Source organism: Natator depressus, chromosome 7 (genome assembly GCF_965152275.1).
Source record: "Natator depressus isolate rNatDep1 chromosome 7, rNatDep2.hap1, whole genome shotgun sequence".
Classification (NCBI taxonomy): domain Eukaryota; kingdom Metazoa; phylum Chordata; order Testudines; family Cheloniidae; genus Natator; species Natator depressus.
In genome coordinates, this window is record NC_134240.1 from 25,316,546 (window position 1) to 25,342,738 (window position 26,193).

The following is a 26,193-nucleotide window of genomic DNA, read 5'->3' on the forward strand; positions in this document are numbered from 1 at the left end:
TAATCACATTGATTATAGCAGCAAAACAGTGTCGTTCACACTTGGTAGCACTTTTTCTTAAATAGCTACTCTACCTGTTTACATATATTAACTGCAAAGTATTATTCAAAGATGAATGACTTACCCAAAAAAAAAAAAAAAAACCAAACCAACAAAAAACCCGCAAGATATAGGTTGTTGGGCTGGTGTGCATCTCTCAACTTCTGAGACTTCTAATATATAGCTTGCTGTTGCTTCCTGTCATGCATTGTGGCTGCATGTTGAAGAGTTCCTGCAGAAAAGTGGAGAAGAGAAACAGGGACCACTCTATTATACTGAGGATTAAGAAACCTCTTGAAATCTGAGTACAGTACAATTACAAAGTACCTCATGGTGTGGTGTTGCTTTTTTGTGCATCATCAGGTATGTCAGGGGCTATGCTACTTTACTCTGTGTGTGTGTGTGTGTGTGTGTGTGTGTCTGTCTGTCTCTTGTGCACAAAAATTTCACAGATTTTTGTTTACTTAAATGCATGGCAGGATTTAAAGTCAGATAGACATGCAACCCAGGGGTTGTTTAGCGAGTGTATTTATTTATGTAAAGGAAGGATGTACTTAAAAACATAAATATGTAACACGCTATAATAATGCCTATAGAAAGAGGTTTTTTTTATTGTATTTATTTTTTGTAGTTCTACTGTAAAATGAGAGAAGATGTGATTAAAAAAATACTGAAGGGCCTGCTTCTGCAACCCTTATGTGAGGACCACCATTTTGTCAAGTAGTGGGGACTGAACTGAGTAAAGAGTTAGATTCTGAAGCGGAAAGTTGTAACAGATTCATACTTTCCAGATTTGAGCACAGAGGAAGGTACATAATACATATTGAGCAGTGGTTACACTTACTTGCATTAGGTAGCTTTTAATCATGAGACTATTTCCATTGATTTCAATATGACTACTTGGTTATATGCTACTTATGAGTAAGGGTTGCCTGATCAAGTCTGAAGTGGGCAAAGTTGAACTTTAATTTATTGGTCTAATTCCAGAACCTCTAATATGATCTCTCCATTTGGATGAATAGAGAACTTCTTATTAAATGAGGCTATCTTCAAATTACTTACGTCTTGCTTTTCTTAAAGCTGATTTAATTCCTGGTAGGATATTTGCACATTAAATATTTATATAAAAGTTGAAGCATGTGGTATTCTTTATCATTCATCAGGTCTTGTCAATGTATCGTTCATGGGTTTAATTTATCCTCTGTGTTTTACCATATATATGCAGTATAGAGAACACATGAATTACCTTCTGCTGGGTTCACTGTCTGTATTTGTGCTGGCAGAACTGCAATACTGCAGCTAGTATTTTACAATGTGGCTATTGCATTAGATGGGAACATGTTCTTTGTTTATTATAAATGTACAGCAACAAAAAATGCTAAAATCTATCACATTCAAGGAAGGTAGTGGAAGTTTAGGGCTTGTTTCTGCCAACCTTACTCATGTTGCCAAGCACTGAACTCTGTGAAGTAGCCACGGTACTAGTCCATGTATATTGGTGGCAGAATCAGGTCCATAGTATGAAGCAGGATGAGTCAGTTACCCTACACAATCATTCAGAAGGCTCTTTCAGGTCCAACATAGAAATAATTAAGCAACTACACTACATGATAATGAAATGTTTGGATTGGGCTTCTCATACAAATATTAACAATATTGAAGTGATGCCTATTCAGTTAGGATCCTATGTTTTGTTAGCAGTAAATGTTATTTACAATGTTCTTCTGAAACATTAACTCATAGGAATAAATCCACAGTTGAGCTTTTGGAAGTATTACATGGGTTTTTTTGACTGAATTTACCATTTTTCAGGACCTGCCTTAAATTTATTAGTACGAGACAAGAGCTGGGGTTCTTTCACTTACGTGATTACACATTGCCAGAGTCTTGTAAAATCACTCATCATGTCTCCTATGTGCATTCACGGTTGCTGATTTAACAAAATACACATGCAGGTGTAAAAACCTTCATATTTTATTAAATTGCTAGGCGTTCTGTGGAAATAAATAAATATAACACTTAATAATGCTGTATACAGTGTTGTATGATTGTGGTTGTCTGTCATGCCTATGTGGATGCATAAATAGGGTGACCAGATGTCCCGTTTTTATAGGGACAGTCCCGTTTTTTTGGGACTTTTTCTTATATAGGTGCCTATTACCCCCTCCCCCCTACCCCTTGTCCTGTTTTTTCACAGTTGCTATCTGGTCACCCTATGCATATAACTACTCAGTCTGTGCATTGCATTGGGTATCTGCAGTTAACATGAACAATTTTGTGTGCCTACCTTGAAAAACTTGGCTGTAACAAGGGGGGAAATAAAAGAAAATTTAATTCAGAATAGACATTGCAGTGAGTCACTACAGAGAAAGCTAAATTGTTTTTCTGGAAGTTATAACCAGTATCTTCAGTGTAGCAATGTTATAGCTTGCACATAACTCTTTGACAAAAGTTACATGAAGTAGTTAGATCAAAGACTAACTACGGGAACTGTCTGTGGTTTTAAATATATCAGCACAGCCATGTTGAATGCAGAATATCAAGATAGCAGACACAAAGCAAAATTCTACACCAATAATTAGGGCACTACCAAATTCATGGCCATGAAGCATGATGAAATCTGGTCCCCCTCCACCCCCAACTCCTTTTTGGGTCAGAACCCATACAATTACAATGCTGTGAAATTTCAGATTTAAATAGCTGAAATCATGAAATTTATGATTTTTTAAATCCTATGACCATGAAATTGACCAAAATGGACCACGAATCTGGTAGGGCTCTACCAATAATGGATGACTGCAGCTGCCTAAAATATAAGTCTGGTTGAATCTCACATACATGCCTAGTTTAAAGAAATTATTTAATTCTGATATAAATTCTGCTAGTATGATGAGCAAGTGCAGCAACATGTGCAATCTCTCTAGTGATGAGAATCCTGCAGGGGATTCTCAATGCTTGAAAAGGTTCTCTTGAATCAGTAAAAAAACAAAAAAACAAAACCCATGTGTAAAAGTTGTTATATAATGAAATAACTCAGATAGATCCCTCTTACTGGGAGAAAGCTAGTGGCATAGTTTCACACACTCACACTCACATACTCATTACGTAAGAGATTTTTTTTTGTTTCGTCACTTTTCCAGAGTACAGCTAAACTGCAGCCCCTCTTACTCAGGAACCAAGTAGAAATGGCTTCAGGTGATCCCCTTAATCAGACGGGATAAGCTTTGCCAATAAGGGTCACATGTGAAATACCATGTGTGACTTGCTCCATGTGACCTAGCTGAATGAACCAGGCTTGAACTTCAAATAAATGGTTAACAGCAGCCAGTAAAGTTCATGGATACCCAGATAGAGCAAAATATGTTTATGGCATCATCAAGGGCACAAACATAACTTGACATAGTTTGTAGATACAGGAAGAGCACGGTCAAGACTATTGAATACTTTTCCTGTTTGAGATAGAGCTAGGATGTGACAAAGTGGGGTTTTATTCAGCTTGTTATGCTGCATATGAGTCTTACTGCCCTATACTAATACTGTGTGTACCTTAATTTCCCAGTGTACTGCACCAATACTTTGATGGTGGGAATTGGGTGTGTGATTTTTGCTGAGACCCTCAGGGCAGGTGAGGCTGTCCTACTATTTGCACCTATGTAACCTGAGACCCAGGAGGGGGGTGCAACCAGGTGATACCTGTGGTCGGGGAAGCGAGACAAAGAGAAGGAGGAGGGGCATCAAGAGGGTTGTCGGAGTGGCTGGAGGCTGGCAGTCTGCATGGGGGAACTGGAAGAGGGGGAATCCAGGGCATGTGGCCCAGGGTTCCCAAGATGGACTTGGCTGAAAGTCACTGATGTCTGTAATAGCAAGCTCTGTTCTACGCTGCATTCCCGTTGACTAATAAACCTTCTGTTTTACTGGCTGGCTGAGAGTCATGTCTGCCTGCGGAGTTGGAGTGCAGGGCCCTCTGGCTTCCCCAGGAGCCCCACTAGCATGGTTCTATAATAAATTCCTTCTCCCTGAATAGACAGGACTAGAATCTGCAACGTCTTCTAGGTCAGATTTCCAGAGACAGTGGAATCCAGGGCTATGGAACAACTATTTACACATTCACTGGTTGAATTACTTGGGAGCTCAGCACCCAAAGAATTGGTCTGATCTACATAGTGCTTTAAAAGAAGGTCTTATCTGGGAAAAGAGTAGCAAAAGATGTAAATTTAAGTATGTTTGGGACTACTTTAATTTACACTTTCTCTCTCCTTGGTGTATAAGACCAATTTAGAATTCCTTAGATACCAGTAGAGTGTATGTATTCTCAGTTGTTAACTCTTAAGCATTGTTTGTGTTGCAGAAGTGTCTAGAGTCCCCAGTTACCTCTGAATTTGGCTTGAGGAGTCTATTAGCAAACCATAAAATGGATTTAAACATATTTGGCTCTCAGTTAGACTCTAATAATTTGTACTCTCCCTTGTCTTCCCAAAAAGGGACGGAAGAAGGCTAAATAAAAAGGGAATTAATACCAGTCCTCCAACAAAGCTTTGCTGCTTCTTGTCCTTCCAGCATCCTGTATATGCACACCTATTTCCTGTTAGTTACACACAGCGAATGAGATTTTCATTGTTCACTTTGTTACTTTGATGGCAAAATCTCAAATCCATCTCACATTACAAAGACAAAAGAATAAATCTCACTTTTCACGTTCAAAGTTGGATGGCACAGGATGCTCTCTCTGCTCTCTCCTGCTGCCATTTTCCTGGCAGGGTTGTGATTTTAGGTAGCCATCTTAGAATTACTAAGAGATTTGGATCCCATTTTCATAAGGGCCTGTAATAGCATCCATTCGATTTTCGGTAAAATCAAAACATAGACAAATGTATGTTTCTAGTAGTTGATATAAAAACTTGTGTAGCTTTTAGCTGAATCCTCTAACAGGTCTTGGCCATGTACATACCAGTATACGGACACCATGGTGGTCAGCTAACTGCATGCATATGGGATAGTAACAGAACTTGCAAATCTCTGTTAAAAATACTTGGCGTCTATTGCTGGACCATAGGGGGAGACTCTATTAGTTATCAATAGGAGTAGGACTTAAATTAAATTTTCAGGTCCTGCATCAGGGAACAGAATTGCTGTGTCAGAGACTTGATCAGGTCTTGCATATTCCAAACAGTAGAGGGCAGTAGAAACATACACAGAAGCTAATGTATTACAAAATTGTAAAGATTTTTGGCTCTGTTTAGAGTTTAAGCAAATTATTTGCACCAATATTACATAAACAGCTGATATATTAGAGGTTAGAAGATTGGGTAAATTGTTTTTATGCTCTTCTTCATTCTGTATTAGAATCTGGTATTAGCCTATAAAATTATGGACCTGTGGGCATGTATTTTGCATCATTCAGCCTACAGAGAGACATTGTGCTGTGAGCAAATCTACTTCAGGATCCTGTGGGGTTTCCTGTGCCCTCAGGACTGCCTTCAAAATCTCAGGACTTTCACTGGTATAACCATGAAAGTACCGCTAAAATACAAAAGAGGAGGAATAAAGAGATGGGTCCTGTCCATGCAGGCTTCAAAGAAGACTGTTCTGAGACTCGCTTGTATTTGGATTCACTTGAAGCGGGGAACATGTTATTTTTTCTCTTTTTAAAAGAACCCTATTTGTTAGATTTTATTCAATTATCAATGAGAAACCTTGGAATGGAGGGAGGTGGTCATCCAAAGGGAAAATCATTAGGCTTTTTGTTAGCCATTGTAGGAAGGTAGGCTCATAGGATTAGCGTGACATGGTCTATTCATCCCCCTCCTCCTCACACAAATAAAGAGCTGCTATTAAGAGCTTTATATTGTATCAGCTAATACAAAATTCCTTTTGGCATCTGTAACTTTGATTTCATCGTAGAAACTTGAATACCAGTACAGAAGTAATATGATAAGATGGAAAACTGCTATTCTTACACGACCCCTTAGTCTTGTTCTAGTACCACAAAGCAAGCTGGCATTAAACTGAGTAATAAGACACCACTGCTGCATGTTGTGGTTAATTTCTAAAGTCTGCTTTGTGATGTTATATCCTACCATCTGTGGCAGGAAATGTTAAATTAGTAATTATTCAGCTAACCTTATCATAGAAGAAGATTAATCTTTTGGTCAGGTAATTTTATACCCAGTTTAAATCGGATCCAAAACATTTTTTTTTTTGGTTAATTGAGAACCACATGTATAAAACACCTGGGTAGTTTGGGTCAGTATAGCTCATTGTCATACTGAGGAGACCAACCTACCCAAAATATAAACTTACAGGTTTCTAACTTGATGATGATTTTACTTTATTTTGGAGCTATATCATCCATGAAACTTCTAATGACTATCTGAAATTAATGTATTTATAATCCCTCTAGAGCCAGAATGGTACTGAACACATTTCAATAGTTTCTTGAAGTACATACCTTTATGTACATTTCAGGGAAACATTTAAGAATGAGCAAGTTCTGTTGCTTATATCTTTAGTATATTCCAGTGTGTATGTACTTGTGTCTTGCTAATGAAGTGTTTTATGTGTCAAAATAATTTTTAGGCCACACTGGATTTTTTTTGAAGGAGTGTTAGGCTGTTTTGAGAAGCCTGGAAAAGAGCATATCCGTTTATTTGAAATGTCAAATGAAAACCTGGATTCTTGCTCTGCTCTGTTGCCTCCTGCAGAAGCAAAGTATTGTAGCAATATGTTTCAGCAGTTCTACCCCACCTCTCACTCCTTAGAGGGTGAAATTAATTTCTGGTGCAGAGGGTCAGCCTTTCTCATGACTTTAGCGGTGCTTAGGGGCTGTTCTGGTGATCAGCTGGTCGAGCAGCTACTGGCAGCCTGTAAAGGAGAAAGGCAAATAACTAGTTTTCATGTTAATTTATGTCAGTTTGGTGTGGAAATCCATATTACTGGAGGGCTGGGGATGGGCCATGGATGCAAGTTTATGCAGATGGATTCTGCACCGTGACCAGCACAACTGGCATGGAGGAGCTTCAACTGCTATTTGACCCTATATATGTGGAGTACAGATGCACAGGGTTCCACCCTCACCTGACTTTATGCAGGTGAAGTGAATTTAATTCAGAATGCACTTCATAGACTTGGGAATGGAAGCCTCTTTCAAGCATCCCATTCTGTTCTAGATCTCTCTCTCTATCACATACACCTTGTAGGTGGTAAGTTGCAAGGCTGCTACTAGAAAGTCAGGCTGACCAAAGAGCTTTTTTCTCAGAGAGATACACCAGAAATGTCTTCCATAAGATCCTTTAATGTTCTTCCAGGTATGACTGAGGTTAGCTTAAATAAGGTTTGTTATGCACAGCTATACCTAGTGGCTGAACAGTATAATACAGTTTAGCATTCCATTACATCTCCCCCTTTAAGTTCTACATTTCTACCATTTACAAAATTTACGCTGTCTTGAAGTTCACTATGGATCAGTCTGGACAGGTGGATAGAAAGCTGGCTAGATTGTCAGGCTCAAAGGGTAGTGATCAATGGCTCGATGTCTAGTTGGCAGCCAGTATCAAGCGGAGTGCCCCAGGTGTCAGTCCTGGGGCCAGTTTTGTTCAACATCTTTATTAATGATCTGGATGATGGGATGGATTGCACCTTCAGCAAGTTTGCAGATAATACTAAGCTAGGGGGAGAGGTAGATACGCTTGAGGGTAGGGATAGGGTCCAGAGTGACCTAGACAAATTGGAGAATTGGGCCAAAAGAAATCTGATGAGGTTCAACAAGGACAAGTGCAGAGTCCTGCACTTAGGAGGGAAGAATCCCATGCACTACTACAGGCTGGAGACCGACTGGCTAAGCGGCAGTTCTGCAGAAAAGGACCTGAGGATTACAGTGGACGAGAAGCTGGATATGAGTCAGCAGTGTGCCCTTGTTGCCAAGAAGGCCAATGACATATTGGGCTGTATTAATAGGAGCATTGATTATTCCCCTCTATTCAGCACTGGTGAGGCCACACCTGGAGTATTGTGTCCAGTTTTGGTCCCCCCACTTCAGAAGGGATGTGGACAAATTAGAGAGAGTCCAGTGGAGGGCAACGAAAATGATTAGGGAGCTGGGGAACATGACTTATGAGGAGAGGCTGAGGGAACTGGGGTTATTTAGGCTGCAGAAGAGAAGAGTGAGGGGGGATTTGATAGCAACCTTCAAATCCCTGAAGGGGGGTTCCAAAGAGGATGGAGCTCAGCTGTTCTCAGTGGTGGCAGATGACAGAACAAGAAGCAATGGTCTCAAGTTGCAGTGGGGGAGGTCTAGGTTGGATTTTAGGAAACATTATTTCACTAGGAGGGTGGAGAAGCATTGCAATGGAAGCACTAGGGAGGTGGTGGAATCTCCATCCTTAGAGGTTTTTATGGCCTGGCTTGACAAAACCCTGGCTGGGATGATTTAGTTGGTGTTGGTCCTGCTTTGAGCAGGGGATTGGACTAGATGATCTCCTGAGGTCTCTTCCAACCCTAATATTCTATGATTCTATGGTCAGTTTGGAATCTTTGGGCGTGTCTACACTGCAGTTAAACACCTATGGCTGGCCTGTGTCAGTTGGATCAAGCAGTGGGGCTGTAAAACTGGGGTGTAGGCATTTGGTCTTGGTCTGGAGCCCAATTTCTGGGACCTCAAAAGAACAAGGAATGGATCTTCCTGCTGTAGGATTTTTTTGGCTTTCTGTACTGCTCTCTCAGCCAGCCCCAGCTTGTGGGTAATGTGGGCTGCTAATAATATGATCAAAATCATATTTTGTTCAAAATGACTTAAATTCTGGTGCAGTAAATTGTGGTCCATTGTCTGTCACTAGTTCTGGAATACCCAAAGGAGCAAAAGAACACTCCAGTTTTTTGATAACACTGCAAAGCGTTATGTCTTTCAAATATATTATTGCTATATACACTCTACCCCAATATAACGCGGTCCTCGGGAGACAAAAAATCTCACCGCGTTATAGGTGAGACTGCGTTATATCAAACTTGCTTTGGCCCCCTCTGTTCCTTGTTCCCTGACCGCCCCCTCCAGAGACCCGCCCCGTCCCTAATCACCCCCAGGATCCCTACCCAACACCCCTGCTCCCTGTCCCCTGACTGCTCCGACCCCTATCCACACAGCCCGACCCTATCCGCTTCCCGTCACTGGTGAGTGTGGGGAGGTTGGGGAAAGGACGCCCCCCGGGCTGGGGCCGCGTCACTCCACTTCCCACCACAGGTGAGTACGTGGGGTGTCCTTTCCCCAACCTCCCCGCACTCACCGGCAGCGGCAGAAGCGGAGGAGCCCGGTCCCTGCCCGCTCCACTCCGCCAGCTCCCAGCCGTGGTGCTCTGCTTCCCTCTGCCAGTGAGTGTGGGGGGTGTCCTTTCCCCAAGCCCCCTCCCCTGAGCGACATGGCTGGGGCTGGGGTGAGGGAAGTGGAGTGGGCTGCTCCCGGCCCCCCGCTAATCCCCCGGGCTACTCTGGGGCCGGGATGCTTCTCTTCTGCCGGTTAGTGGAGGGGGATCCCTTCCCCCAAGTCCCCTCCCCTGAGCAACACGGCTGGGGCCGGGGCGAGGGAAGCGGAGCGGGCTGCTCCCGGCCCCCTGCTAATCCCCCGGGCCACTCTGGGACTGCGGGGCCCCAAAAGTGCCCCACCACCACTCCTGCCTCCCAGACCCTGCGGGGGGGAGCCCCTGACTGCCCCCGAGACCCTCTGCCCCTTATCCAACCCCTCGGCCCCGGCCTGGCACCCTTAACACGCTGCTCAGAGCAGCGTGTCGGAGCTTTACCGCGTTGTATACGAACCTGCGTTATATCGGGTCGCATTATATCGGGGTAGAGGTGTACCTGGAAACATAGTCCACTATGACCAGGTAATTATGTCCTCTGAAATTGCATGAGTCTGCAGCTGGTCTCTCCCAAGCTCCCTCTGGTAGAGGCATTTCTACACTTTAAGGTTCAACATTGTCTCTTGAGGTTATTTATACTAGATCACCTTTCAAAAGTCCAATATTCTCAAATCCTCTGTCAAGTTTTCCACTTTCTCACCAGGCCCATCATGGCTGCCACTCTGAGGCTGAGAAGGTTTCGGTCTTTGATCATATGCATGCTGAATGTATAGTTTTTGTAAGTTGTTTCTGGGGTGAACTGGTTCATGCAGTTCAGAATACCTGCAAGTCAGATCAAGGCTGTGTCAAGTGATTTCAGCTCTCTGAGGGGTTAAAGGTGATTTTACATCTACAATGACAGTCATATCTGCTCCTAAGTCAATTCTAAAGTCAGTAGTCTTTCCATGAATATTCAGTTTCACTCTCCAGGTAGGCTCTGTGTCATCATATGTGATAGCTCCCAGAACAATGGCTCTTGATTGTCTGTAATATGAGTCAACTCCTGACTGTGTTGGTATGACAAACAGCTGCAAATGTCCATATTTTGTGTATTTATTACACCTTGTGCCTTTGGCTGGACATACATCATTTCTTGGGCTATGAATTTTTCCACATCTTGTACAGTTAGGCTGAAAGGCTTTGGTGTTTGGAATTTGTGCCTCTTAGTCTGGGAGTTCTCTCATTGAGAGAGTGCCTCAGGGGTTTTCTGATGATGACTTTTAGCTCATGCTGTTTACAGCTTCTAAGCTAATTTCTTGTTTTTCAGGTTTTTCAAGTTGCTTCTGCCTTTGGTTATGCTGTTTGACCAGACCAGACTGTTTTGCTATCTGTATAGCTGTGTGGGTTAAGTCTGTCTTCATCTGTAGCTGCTGTGAAAGATTCTTGTCTGTTAACCAACCCAGTGACTAGCCTGTCTCTGATATTTTTGCGTTGCAGTCCCAAAATCACAGTTTACAGCCAGTGCATGCAGAGATCTTATAAAAGATTCAACATTTTTCTTGGTTCCTGAATTCTCTGGTGAAAACTTTCTCTTTTATAAACAACATTTCACTGAAGTATAAAGTATGCATCGAACATACTCAGAACCATTTCATAGTCATCCTTATGACTGTCTTCAGTAAAGTCAAAGAATTTAAAGATATGTTCTGCTTGTTTCCCCATAGCATAAATTCAAGAGCATATCTGGATGTCTCTAGTTTTCCTGTCGAGTTTGGTTGCAATGTGAAATCTTGCAAAATGCTGTTTCCAGTCTGTTCATTCTGAAGGTTTGTCAAAACTGAAGTTTTCTGGGGCATTTAAGAGTGGCATGTTGATGAGATCCAGCAATCTTTGTTGCTTTTTTACTTCGCTCTGCAACGTTTGTTGCTTTGTTCCTTCTGTTTCTGTTCACCTTTGGCACTAGTTTACTTCCACCACCATATCATGTATACTCTTGTACACAGTAGGTTGCAGGGCTACTACTTCTACCAGGTTAGGCTTCTGAATCAGATGCTGACTGACTACTCCTTCTCAAGCTTGTATGTCAAGCTTTGGATGTTTTGTTAAACTTAAAACTTAAGCCAGTAAAAGACCCAACAAATGGGATGTCTCCAAATACTTTAATAAAAGTAACGGGGAGGTTCCATTTTTCATTTCTTACAATATGGTCACTGATCAGCTGGGCAATTGACTTTTTATATAGATGTATATTTTTTGCTGAGCAAAAAAGTGAATTTAATAGTATTTTACATCTTTCCAGATATTCTAGTCTTATCAAAGACATGCAGCTTATACAATATGTGTTATTGTTCTGTTGTGAGCTTTAAAACTGAGAGTTCACAGTTGTTCATCTATTGAGCTTTCCAAAAACATTATTATAGGTTAATCTGATTTTAGCTCCCTGAGTAATTTTGAACTGTTTTCATGTGGAAGATTCTGTTTCTTCATGTTGCAGACATGACTCTTTGACTATACAGTAATGTGCACTATGATTGAGATGTCTATTACTTTAAAAACAGAAGTCACAGAACAGTATAGTCACAACCCACTATAATATAGCGCATCTTGACATACTTTTGTTTGGCAAAATATAATCACATTTTAGAATATGATGCAAAACCCAGCTTCTTACACAGATCTTTTTTCCCCAATAACAATGCTGGAGAGCAGTCCAGCAGCAGTCTTCTGGGACTTTCAATTTTTCAGGTGATATAAAATAAAGAAGGGGAGAAGTGTTGCAGTCCCTTTTTTGACCTAGTAGGGATAAATCCTGATTTCTGTGAAGGGCATGCTATAGCAATAGGAGCAGACTGGTTTTCTAAACGTAGTTATTTTGGTGCTATTCTGTGTGAGACACTCTTGTATTCTGGAACAAAAGTGGCTAAAGTAGATTTGTTACTGGCTGCCGCTTCCTTCCCCATCACGGGATATTTTTTATCTAGTTATTTTCATACATCTTGTATTTCCTCTCCCAGGTGGTAGTATATAAATCTCAGGTGTCGATAAAATAAACCTGGTGATGAAGAGAAGATGCCAATCTATGCTTCCTGTAACAATGTCTCATTATTCTAATTCCTGTAATTAAATCATTGCTTTTTTATATAATTAGATATCTTACTCTCTCATCTCCTGTGAGATAATTACTGAGAAGAACAATTCTATCCTGATATATTGAGACCAGGAAGCATTCGGCTTTTAACCTGCCAGTGATGTTGACCCACATGGTGTGAAAGAGGGACACTTAGTTGCACCTGCTATATACTTAAAATTGCTAACAGCACGTGTTCTAAAACACAGTCATAGCTTTCCAAAACAGTCGTTGCCCAAAGGTAGGGGAGATTTCTACCTGTTGGGATTTCTATTGTTGTTCTGTTTGTTTGTTTGTTTGTTTGTTTTTTGCGGAAAGAAATTTTTCCGTTTGGCTATTTTTGAGGTTGGCAAGCATATGGGGGGGAAACAGATTCTTTTAACCAACAGTCCAGTGAAAACAGCTCAAGGTTGACACTTACCATGGAAAGAGTATTAACTGAGAACTAGTGCTTTGGCTTGGTTTAAAAATTTATTATTTTAACTGTCCATTGGGCACAAAGAGAAGAAAATGTCCTTAAGTCTAGAGGTATACACTTGAAATGTGTACATTGTGTATATATGAGTAGCTGGTGCCCACATTTTTGTGTGCAGAGAAGTTATCATGGGACAGGCGTGAATGTTAACTCACATGTGCAGACGCACACACACCTATTGCTAATATCTGCAATTGAGGCACAGATGAAAGAGGAGGCATCAAGGACTTAAAAACACCCAAACCATTTCCCAGTGAGGGTATAAATCAAAACTGTTCCAGACCTGTTTTTAATTTAATAATTAGACTACAAATAATAAAGAACAAATTTGTAGTGAGATAGATGCTACTTGACCACGGATGCATTATGCTGTTCTGGAAAACTTATGATTAAATAGGAAATACTGTGATTAAATAATGTTGCAGTTATGACACTAATCAACTAATCAAAGACATTTAAAATGAACGGGGATTACTCTCTCATTATCTCACAGATTTTTCAAACAACAAATCCCCATATTGGACAAGGACAGGATATTGACTATAATATTGTCTTTCTTAGTTTTTGTTCGGAATTTAAAGTAGAAATAGGCTCAAGTCAGAAAATTCCGATCCAGATTTTAAATACTGCAGATTTCAGGGGTATTCAGATTTTGGATATTTCCTCAATATGGAGAGATGATCCTAAATAGTATTGATTTATCTCAGTGGGAAACACTAATTTTTATGTATTTTATTAGTTAATTTCTGAGTCTGTTTCTGAGTCTGTTTCTCTGGAACCATATAATATTGGGGTTTCTTCTTGGGTTTAATCCAGAAGAAAGTTGATACAATATCAGAATGTAAGGTCCTTATAGTAATATTAACTTGTCCAGATGGCTTATATAGAGTACATGTGTATATATAGATAATGTGTGGTAAAAATTTAGTATCCTAACTTGTAATCAAAAGTATTATACATGTGCAGTGCAGGCAATCTTGAGTTTCCATAAGGACCTTAACTTATCCATTCCATGACATGTTTGTGTTCAAATCTTCAATCGCGTTCCATGAGTGTCCCTTTCTTGGCGTGCTGATGGAATGATCCATGCTTGTTTATACAGCACATTCTGTTGTCTGGGCTTGTGATCTGTCTGTCACACTCCCTTTCCTATCCGTAGGAATCTATAACTCCTGTTCTTTATTTTCATTGTAATATGTCAGTGTTACAGAACATGCTGAATTCTAGGTAATATTAATCGGAACTGGGCATGCTCTCTGTGCATGGTATAAAAATTCAGTCCTTCCACTCTAGTGCTAGCCTACCCTTATCAGCATATTTGCTTTAGTTGTCATATCATGTTACCTTGGATTTATATAATACTACATGATTTAAGATAAGAGGATAACCTAATACATAATGTGATATGATACAACTAGAATTTTTCTTTGTGTGTTTGTTATTCAAGCAATGCACATAATCAATATTTTAGTGTGGTAGGGACACTGATTAATTACTACTTAAATTACCTTAGGAAGCTCAGGATTTTGTTATTATACAGCTTGACTGTATTCAACATTTGGATTTTACATTCATGGAATTAGACATTTGGTTGCACAGTGTGTCTGTAGTACTCTATGGCAGTGAAAATCAGATAATGCGTAATCATACAAATATACTTTTAGAGTCAATGAAGTCATTTTTTACTCGAGGGCTATTAATTCATTTGTGGTATTTTGAATGTATTTCTAAAAACGTGTTAATCAGAAAACAGGCAGTTGCTGATGGGTTTACTGTTACTTATGCTTTCAAGGCCAGGTTTTCATTCTCGTTATTTTTGGGGTGGGGGAGCCTCAGTTTTTTCAAGCCCAGGATAAAATGTCAAAAAGCGTTTAGGTGACTTTTGGTAATACTTAGTCTTGTAAGTCACATAAGTGCTTTTGACAATTTTACCCACAGAGTTTTGTGCCTGAAGAGATGGAGGCCAGTGTTTGAAAATATGTGACTTCATTAATATATGGGGGAGGGGGGGAACGGACGGAAATGGTTCCTCGTAGTATTTGGAAGAAATACATTTTATTTTTGAATGATAAACTGTGCTTCATGTTCCAAAAGAGAAGTAAAAAGATAGATACAAATCCAGCATGGAGGTAATCAGTTATTTGTTCCCTCTATACTTTTTAACAAAAAGACATCAAAGAATAAACATCCTTGTCCAGATTAAAAATAATTGACACCAGAAAAAAATAGTAATGAATGCATACATATAATGAAAATAATTAGTAAAATTATTGTCAAATTTGACAATCATTTTTAGGAATATAAAAACCATGATGGGCAGTCACATTTTTAAGGCTCCGTGACTGTCTGCTACAACTTTAACCTGCTGGTTTCCATCCGATGTAATCTGTTTATAATTGTTCAGCTCAGACTGAAGAGGATTTTACTAAAAACACTCTTTAAACATTTGAATAGGGACTCAAGAAGTGGCTGTGTATGTGAGAATGGAAGCAGGCACTAAAACCAAGAATTTTCTGTACCAGTGAGGATTAGGCAGAACTAAGGAGGGTGGAATGGAGAATGAATCACATTTTGGCATTTTGGCAGATGATTCAAGGGTCAATCACACATGCTCTTTCTAAAATAATGGCCAAAAGCCTATATATATAGTTGCTGTTGGATAACTCTGCAGCTACAACAGTTTGTCCTGTCTTCAAATTCATTGGTTTCAGAGTAGCAGCCATGTTAGTCTGTATCCGTAAAAAGAAAAGGAGTACTTGTGGCACCTTAGAGACTAACAAATTTATTAGAGCATAAGCTTTCATGAGTTACAACTCACTTCATCGGATGCATACAGTGGAAAATATAATGGGGAGATTTTATATACACAGAGAACATGAAACTATGGGTGTTACCATACAGACTGTAACAAGAGTGATCAGGAAAAGTGAGCTATTACCAGCAGGAGAGCTGGGGAGAGAGGGGGAAACCTGTATTTCACTGTATTTTCCACTGAATGCATCCGATGAAGTGAGCTGTAGCTCACGAAAGCTTATGCTCAAATAAATTGGTTAGTCTCTAAGGTGCCACAAGTATTCCTTTTCTTTTTGCGAATACAGACTAACACGGCTGCTACTCTGAAACCAGCTAATTTGCTTGCTACTCTGAAACCAGCTAATTTGCTTATGTTTCTTATTTAATTTTCTTAATTAGCTTTAGGTAGAACTCTGCCACAGCTGGAAATGTCACGTTCTTTGTTAATCCATGGCCACGTAATCATGAGTAAGATTCATTTCATGAATTCTTAAGCAAAGGAGCTATCATCTTGTTTTATGTGCTGTCATTTGTCACTATGCTTCAGTGTTAATGTCGTTAGGTTTATGTTATCCTTTGCCTTATTTCTGTGTAATTGCAGAGAACATTTATTATAGCTTCAGAGTTGACTTGTTGTTTCCTAGTTGAATAATTAACCTTATATGATTTATAAATATGTAATAATTCACCGAAATTCTAAATATTTATTTTAAAAAGGGGAATAATGCTTCATTCCTTCTAGAATTTGAAGCACATGCTCTTTTAAAACACACAAGGTATTTCCTATCTTTCTGTGATTTCTTCTTTTAAAAAGAAGTACGTAGCCTCCTTGGGTAGTGTATAGACCTCAGCTGCATTCTTTCGCTTTGACGTGATAGAGTAGCCAACTTTTTGTTATGTTAGAATGTTGATTCTTTTGGAATATTTTGGATTTTTAGGGTTTTTCGGACTGAGGCCTGGTCTACGCACAGTTTTTGTACTGGCATCATTATGTCAGTTGTGGCCATGGGTTCTGGTTTTTTATTTTTGCTTTTCTTACTGATGGTATATGATGCAACCCCTATTATGGATGCAGTTATACCAGTATAAAGATGCCTTATACCAGCATAGTTTATTCTCCATGCCCTCAGGGAATAAGCTCTCCTGATATAAGTGCCTTCATAGAGGTATAATTGTGTCCATTCTAGGAGGGTTGTACTGCTTTAACTATACTGGAATAGTAAAGCAATACAACTTTTGTACGTAGACCTGGCCTAAAAGAAGAATACTTCCACTGTTGTTGCTTGCAAAGCAGAGACTGAAGAAGCAAAGCACACCCAAATATAACAGTACTTAAACCCTTTGGAGTAAACTGAAAGGATTTGGGCAATTACATGTGTCGAGTTTTTATGGGGTATACAGAATATTCTACAGTTCATTTATTAGTACCTTATGAAACATTACCATGTGAACAAAGTACATTTTGTAGTGCTCTATCCCTGACTTTTTATTATGTGTCTTTCATCATTAATTCATCATGCTTGTCCTAATTAATAATGTGGATTAGTTTATTCTGTAAAGTAAAATGTACTGAGTGTTGCCTCCAATTTACACATCTGCTGTTTGGCTGGCTAGACCAGAGTTCCTCTGGCATTCCATTCTGTCCTTGACTTGTTGCTGATAATGTTTTTCCCTGGAACTTAGCAGCAAGAGGTGTTCAATTATGTACACTGTAAAAGGGGAGAATGTGTTTCAATTAAGCATTTCCATTGTGTCTTCATATGAGAATTCACAATCTGGTTCTGATTCTAAATTAAAAAATGCTAAAATGCAACTGTTATGGTTTTAAAATAGTCCTCTACTTTTTTCTCTCACTTTTATGAAAAATCTTGGCTATAATTTTGAGGATGAGATTCTGGGCTTTTTCTTTTTCTTTTTTTTAATTCCCTTGAAGAGATTCAGAGATAGCATAATTACATATTAATATGATTAGGCAATTCATAGATGTATTTAGGTTTAGTAATGATATATTATGCATGTCAGCAGCTATGCTTAAATATTAACATCACGTCCAGTAAAAACATTTGACTTTTATGGTATTCTCTCTTCTCTTTCATCAAAGAGAAAATACCACCTTGGCAAATGATCTTACTGGATCTCACAAGTCATGCATTGGCCATAATAAATATGTTGGTTGTGTTAGTAATAGGTGGAAAAAGAAGAACACTGTGCTTAACAACTGTGGGGGAGGAGGGTGTAGAAGACAAGTTGTTTCTACTGTTACTGTTGATAATTTTTCCTGAAAAACAGTTATTTCTTGTGAAAGTCCATGCTCTGTAATACTCCCAAAGTTAGTGAAACTTACTGTATTGGCCACTGGTGCTCATTTGTGGGATGAGTACCATCAACTGTGGTCCTTGAAATACTTGCTGGTGGTCCTTGCTCTCAGCTGCTAATGCACATATTAAAAGAAGTTAAAAGTATTACTTTTTTCATGTCAGCAATTGCTGTAGTAGCCACAGGGATGTCATTATGATTGCAAATGATCGTGAAGGTGGTTCATGCACTCATGAATGAGAGGGGAGGAGTCCATGAGGGAGACGCTCTCTACCAGAACAGTGTGAGAACCCGTGGGGTGCTTTCCTGTGGGATTGCTATTTGAACTTGGAAGCTGCTATAACTTTTTTCCTCCAAGATTTCAAAATATACTTTCTAAATATGCCATTGCCCCCTCCTTCTGCTTTCTATCCTTTTGTTTGACGGTAGTTTGCATAAACTCTATTTGTGCACCTAGTTTAATGATGCCACCAAATTGTAGGGAAGAGTACGCTGACATCAAGTCATTTTAAATGAGGGGTCATGTTACTCCTTTTTCTCTAGTAAAGGGAGGATCAGAAAAGATCAAAATTAGGATAGTGAGGTGGAATAGCTTAAAGTACAAGACATTAACAGTGTTGTCAACTCTTGCGAGTCTCGTGGTAATTGATGTTTTTCTGCAAGCCCAAGCTCCGTGAGTCAAGTGATTGTGTGACAATATCAATTTTTGATTAAAAAAAGTTTCATGGTTGTGGAGAAAACCATGAAAATGTTCACCAAGTATGTAGTAGGGGCTGAAAACCAAAGCACCCAACATTTACTGTATTTTTTTTAAAAAAATCATGATTTTTAAGTCAATCTCATAATTTTATGGGGTTCAACTCATGATTTTCGAATGCTTGGGACTGGCAATACTACATGCACTTAAAATCACAGATCACAATAAAAAACAGTTGCTCAGTCTAGAGTCTGTTGTCCAGGTCACAAAAAACAGTGCCAGGTTTGACATGATTCTGCATGATTTACAGTCTGCACAAAGAGGCCCAAAATTTGGAAAAGCAGAGATGTCAGAAGTGAAGTGCCTTAATATTAACACGTATACATTTATGCAACACTTGTCCATACTATTTCCAGGTGTAGTCATTGGCACCAGTTCCTCAGTTTTATGAGTACTGACAGTCATCTACAGTTATTAAAATGTGGAGGTAACTACAAGGCTGACTTCTTCAGCTTTCGACAAACAACAGGGTGTGTGAGGTTATATCTTTTATTGGACAAGTTTTTGAGCATACACAGAGCTCTTCTTCAGGTCCAGGAAAGGAACTCTGAGTGTCACAGTAAAGGGCAAGATGGAACAGATTGTGTAGCGTAAGTAGTCAGCACATATTGTAAGGGACCGTTCAAGGTAGAGTCACAGGACAAAAAGAGGGGGTTAAACATTGGATTGATAGTTTAATTCAACAACCTGTAAATCACTAACCCCCTCTTTTTGTCCTATGCCTGCAGAGGTGTTAGTGGGCCACTCTACCTTCAGTGGTTACAATATATGCTAACAACTTATGCTAAATAATCTATTCCACCTTGCATTTTGCAGTTGATGCTGGGAGTACCTTCCAGGACCTGAAGAAGAGCACAGAGTAAGCTTGAAAGCTTGTCTCTCTCACCAACAGAAGGTCCAATAAAAGATATTACTTCACACACCTTTTGTCTCTAACATCCTGGGACTGACACTGCTACAGCTACACTGCATTTTTCAGCTTTGTTTTTTGTCTCGCGTCTTCTTGTATCTTTTCCAAAGCAGCTGTTCTTTCATTGCTTTATCTCTGACTGTAATGTAGGAATTAGCGATATTGACTACAGGGGTCAAGCTACCTTATTGTTTTACCACTATTAAGCCATACAGGTGAATTATAATTATTTCTATATGTCGCTGTAAGAGTGTGCAGACCTATAAGAATATAGACTGTCACTGCTTTGAGGGGCTTTCTTTAAAGATGTGTAATATTCAGATACTTCAGTGAGAAGTAAAACAATCCTGAATTTTACTTAAACTTGGGCCTTGCCATAAAACTGGGGCCCAATGTGTCATCTATATGTTTTTGCTTACCTTCTTTACCACACATAGAATTCACAGACTGGGAAATAAATCTTCTGTTATCTCAAACACTTATCTCTGTTTGACAAGGAAGACAACACAGCTGGATAAATAAGGATCAAATGTACTGACTGCTCTTGTTTCCTAAATCAGTTTGGTGCAATAGAAAATGCAGAGCTCTGTTAAATGTTTTTTCATACTATTTGTTTTTCACTGGGCATAGAGAATTCTCTTGTGATGAACTTGTGTGAAGACTTCAGAAGCGTATCTGTCATGTCACAAAACAAAAAAGTGAATATGTGACAGAATGGGATCACTGACCTATTTACCAAAAAGCCAAATATATTTTAATATAATTCTTGTGGTATAGATTCACTTGTTTTTCAAACTTTGTCATGTTGGCTATTTGGAGATAGCATTTGTTTGTTGAAATTTATATATTGGAAAGACCTAATGTCAACTGTGTGTGCACACGTGCATGCACGCATGCACACGCAAACACAATAAACTTTTATTTCTGTATTTTAAGTAATTTTAATATAAAACATTCATATTGTCTTGTCAAACTGCATGCAATACACAATGTGTAAGTGTTTCTCTCATGGTTTTGGTTAGAAGTAAAATATTTTTAATATAACAATATAATGTAAAGAGCCCATGTGACTTAAGAGCCTAAACTCATTTTCAAAATGACTTAGGCATTTTTGAAAATTTTACCCATTGTCCTTACCAGTAGTACAACTGTTAGCGTATTTGGGGCATAATTAATTAAACTATAATAATATGCAGGGTTTTTGTGTGTGTTTCATGGAGTGCATAGTGTTCTAACAATTCATAAAAGGAAAAATCAAACACAATCTCAACCATCATTAGGGAAGACTTGTAAGTGGAAAGTAATAGCAGCCTTGTGAAACTGATCACATTCAGAAATGGAATAAGTACAGGGCATTTGAAAATTACATAAGGACCCAATCAGGCAAACAAATACAGTACAAGAATATTTGCTTCTGCGCAGAGTAATTTGGTGCTGGGCAGCAGTAACTATGCTTGAAGTGAAACTGCTGGATTTGGGCTGGTAGGTTTTGGCTTCTACTTTGCTGAAGCATGATAGTAGTAAGAGAACAGAACATTCCCATTAGGTTGTGGTGGCTGAAGCACTTCTTTTGGTCAGGAGTTCAATTCTTCTTTGAATCACCCTTCTGAAGTCACAACAAGGAGTTTAAACATAATAGTAGAGTGCACCTGTCTTTAAATGACTGCTCAGTATCTGAGCAATAAGTTTCAGTCAAAAAGTTCTCACTAACTTCTCATTAAGATATTTTGTGTTAAAATGACTACTGGAGAGGGTATGCAGCTCTGACAGAGCTACCATCCCCCTCTCTCAGGTTAAAATAGGTGTCTGGTGGGTGCCTACATGGAAGTTGAAGATCCCGTATCCTTTTATGAACAAATAGCCATGGCAAGTTTGATTCATGCAGCTAATTATTATACTACCTCTGAATTATGCCTAAAATTGGGGTTTATAATTTGGATTACTGTGAGGTGATATGAGGAGGTGGGAGGATAGGAAGAGGAAGCAGACCCTAATATATAGTAGCTAGATAGAATATGCCAATAAGAAAACAATGGCACAAACAAGTGAATATAGAACTAATAGTCACATGTAGCTGATATCCTCTTGAACTATTAATATCCGTAAAGAAAGAACAAATGATTAAAGTATTATTTTGTGATATCTGTTACATGCTTACTTATCTGTTTCAAGATCTTCTTGCTGGCAACTTGGTAATCTTTACCAATGTCTGAGCTTTTATTTCCATTTTATTTTACAGAAGAAACGGAAACAGAGTACCCAAGATGAAGATGCAATCAGTATCTGCAGCCTTGATGCAAGAGTGAGTAATTTCTTTAGCGGGTTTTTTCTTTTTTTTTGTCTTGAACTAAAATGCGGATATCCTGTTGTTTCCTGAAACAAAGGTACATTGGCCATTTCAGCTGCAGTCTGTTCATTCATGGCCTGAAATAACTGTAGTTTTGCATACTACTTAAATTTAACATATATCATTGCCAACTAGACTGAAAATGTCCGGATCCTATAGTGTAATAATTGGAGGATAATAATGTCAGTAGAATAGACTGTTGTTAGAAAGTAATGGATCCCCGGTCGCTAGATAAATATCAAAACAAAAATTCAGTGTGAAGCCAAGACGCTAAACCAGATGTGAATTTATTCTGTTGCATCATTGTATTACATTGATTTTATTTCAGTTATATCAAATGATGTATTATGTTAATACTTTCAAAGTGTATAACCTTGGTATTAGTGCAATAGTAGAGCTAAGTGCATCATTAGTGAAGACCTGTATTGTGATTGTTCTGTGGAATATTTCTGACACCCAGAAGCCAGCTTTTACATAAAGGATGCAGTTTTTAAATGTGTACAGTTTTTTTGTTCAAATAAGCTGTTTCTAATTGGCTGATTCTCCTCTGTTCTTCCTGTCTCCTCCTTAGGGCTACCCCCAAAAACCCCAACCCCAAAACTGTTTCTGTAAATAAATTTGAGATATCCAGTAGCCTTATTTGGTAACACTGATTTCATTTTTATATAAATGATGATTTTACTGCACTGATCGGTGTCTGCTTACTTTAAAACACTATTTAGCTTCAGGAGCTGAAAGATTCCCATTGACTTCAATGGCTGTTGGATCAGGATTTTAGTGAGGACAAGTACACAATAAATTGAAATGCCTATTATTTTTCATGCAAAGGTTATAATTCTGACATGAGATTCTTACACTTTAAGAGACATTGTCCGATTAAAAATCACACTTCTCTCTGAAAATAACATTTAATATTTCTGCAACTGAATTAGCGGGAGATTTTTTCCTTTCTCAGTGTGTTTGTTTTGTGTTTTAATCATTTTCACTGTTTTCTCCTGTACTCATTTAGTCAGTTTCTCCTTTTGCTGCAGATATTTCACACTGTATGGTAAGGAGAAAGTAATTTTAAAAAATAGAAAATTTGGATTGTACCACCACATAACATGACAGGATTTTTCAGGACTAGGTGTGGTACCTGAAACAACTTTGCATTCATTTTTCTAAATTATGGATTAGCTTTCAAGCTGGTGGTGCCTCTTTACTGTTAATATTCAGTGGCACGTGAGGGCTATACAACTTTTTATCAGATTTCTCACTGTCAGAAATGTGTTTTTGTTCCTTATGAGTATCTGACTAAGAGGCACTCTCAGAGACTCACACCCCAGATATATATAAATTCTGTTTATTCAGTAGTTCTCACTTTAGCCAGAACTACAGCTAACGAGAGGGTTTTTTGTCATTGTGCCTTTCTGTTGTTTTCAGGCACAGAATGGACCTAACTGAAAATACATTTATCTGAATCATATTTATATTTCTCCTGCAATATCAGGGTACAAGAAAATAATTCAAATTATTATTCTAAAGTGGGTTATTCCATTATATAAATGCAGCACCCAAAATAATCTATGTCAGATGAATCAAATTTCATGAGTGCTTCATTCTCCCCTTGATGTGCCAGCCAATTTGCTTAGAAGGTTATTACACAACCTCACTTTAGCCACAGGTTTCAGAGTAGCAGCCGAGTTAGCTGTAGCTCATGAAAGCTTATGCTCAAATAAATTTGTTAGCCTCTAAGGTGCCACAAGTACTCCTTTTCTTTTTACTTTAGCCACAGTTTTCCTCAGGTGGCTAAGATATGTGAGAAATATTACATCTAGGGTTACTCTGAGGTAGCCTGGTTGGGGATCTGTATTTCAAGCGATGTCCATTAAGAAAGATATTCAGTTCTTGGGCTGCTGTGGCATTGTAAAGATGTAACACACTTGAAACTGTCTTGGTCACACATGGTTGTAAATATCACCGTCTACAAGTATTTGGCCATCTTAATCAAGTCAGCGTTGTGGGTGTCTTCAGTGGTACCAAAATCATTTAGATACTGTCCCAAATTCTCAAAGTGATCTTGTTTCCAGAGATTTTTCACTGACACTTGTAAAGTAGCAGGTATATTTATACAAACGTGTCACCAGATGGCTCTGCGTCAGCTTTGCGTCAGGGAAAGTTACTGGATATGAGTTATTTTACTTATACTCAAGAGTAACTTGCACTACTGAAATGGACATTTAGTTAAGTGCTTTTTCAGACAGTAGAAATTGAATTAATGATGTGTTATGCTAAAAATGCCCATTTTAGAGCTCCAGCATCTGAACACAGTAGATCAGAAGCACATTTAGGAGTTATTGGCTTATAAATAGACCTCACTTAAGTCACCTTTAGAAGATAAGCATGTGTGGCTCTTTTGGGATAAATTGTCCCTAGAGGTTTTCATCTGGTGCTGATTTTGAATCTACACATAAGGAGCATCTTCAAAAAGAAAAATCTTCAGACTTGCTAACTGTTATGTATAATTGTCATTTATGTTTGAAAGAACAATTATGTTTAAAAGTGAACATACTGATAATTATCACCTTTTTAATGTAATTTAGGATTTTTACAGAATTTTGTTAGAAGAACGCGATGGGTCAAATTCAACAAGGATGTATAACTTAGAACTCCTTTCCCTAACTTAGACTTTCTTAGAGTGGCTACAATTTGTTCCAAGGCTGTCTGAGTACAGGAGAGTTTAAGTGTACCTTGCACCCAAAGTTCTGTAAGACAGTGTAATTTAAAATACGCCCCCCCCATCCTCCTTATACTCCCTTAGACATAAACAGTGTAGGTGTAAGTATTTCTAACAGTGTCTAAATTACTGTAGAGTTTGTTGAACATTTTCCAGCCAACAGGTTTCCATTGGAAAATGCTGATTCATTTCATAGACATATCAATTTCATCAACATTTTCTATGACAAATTATTGAAGTGCTTTTTTGGTATAGTAATAATATATTCAAAATGAAGCACTCTGACCTTGTCAAAACAAAGCACTTTGATAAGGTCATTTTGATACTTCTGAAATAAAATTTTTCAGAAGTTTCATTTTTGTGGGAAATTTCAAAATTTTGACTTTTTGTTCTGATTCAGGATGAAACGAAATTTCAAAATGGAAATTCCAAGTTTTCAACCACTTTAGGTTACCGTAAAATGGCCCTTGGCCTGGTCTACACACATTTTGTAATGGTGAATTCCAGATGTGGGGAGTGACTTTTACTGAAATAAAAATTTGTTCAATTTGCAGTGGAGTTGTAGTTATACCACTATAAAAGTGCTTAGGACACTCTAGTTTATTCTCTTTGCTGTATGGGAATAAACTATACCAATATATAAGCACTTTTTTATCATTATAGCTCTGTGCTCGCTAGAGGGGTTTAACTGTAGTTAAAGTAGTACAATTTCTGTGTTTGGGCAAGGCCTTAGTGCTCGGTGATCTAATGTACACAACACATCACCTCTGAATTTGCCAAAGGAGTTTAAATCTAGAGAGAGACTAGAGGAGCAGCTATCCAGCTGTGGTCCATGGATCACTGGTCATTTGCAGAATGCTGGCTGCTCAGATGGCACTAGCTCTTTTTCATTTCTAGTTGCCAAATCCTATTCAAAAATACCTTCACATATTTTCCTAATATTTCTTTCCCATGTAAACAATTGCTATCATTGCCACAGGCATAGTATATAAATGTGAATTGGAGGGAAGGTGGTCCATGTAACTGTAAATGGTTAGGTAGTTGGTCTGTGAGACAACCTCTGCTAAATTGTGGTCCTTGCTATAAAAGTAATTGTGAATTCTTGCTGTAGAGTCTGTTAGTGTAATATATACATTGAAGGGACCTAAAGAAAGTCTGAGTTACAATGTAGATTCCTTCTAGACTGTTTCAGATTTGTTTAGACTCACCTCTGGTTTTTGGTCCAGTATTCTAGATGTCACTTAGATCAAGACTGAAGAAAATTTGAAGAATTATATGTGAAAATCCCTTTGAAGGGCCTGATCCACATCTGACTGTTGCTCTTTTTCCTCATGTTCATGAGCATTAAACAATTTATTTAATTCATCCAAATACAAAAAAGCAGTAAAGC

At 38.6% G+C, this 26,193-nt stretch overlaps 1 protein-coding gene and 1 long non-coding RNA gene across 2 annotated transcripts in view; one reads left to right on the forward strand and one right to left on the reverse strand.

The window, feature by feature from the left end:
• ARHGEF3 (Rho guanine nucleotide exchange factor 3) overlaps positions 1-26,193 on the forward strand; it is a 317,845-nt gene that overhangs the window by 118,538 nt on the left and 173,114 nt on the right. Inside the window, exon 4 of the mRNA XM_074957735.1 lies at positions 21,980-22,042. Coding sequence (XP_074813836.1) covers positions 21,980-22,042 — 63 coding nt within the window. The remainder of the gene's footprint in view (positions 1-21,979; positions 22,043-26,193) is intronic.
• LOC141990493 (uncharacterized) lies at positions 226-21,916 on the reverse strand. The gene is made up of 3 exons (XR_012640190.1): positions 21,899-21,916; positions 18,102-18,188; positions 226-271 (listed from the first exon to the last, which is right to left on the reverse strand). It is a non-coding gene; the product is annotated as an uncharacterized LOC141990493 (long non-coding RNA).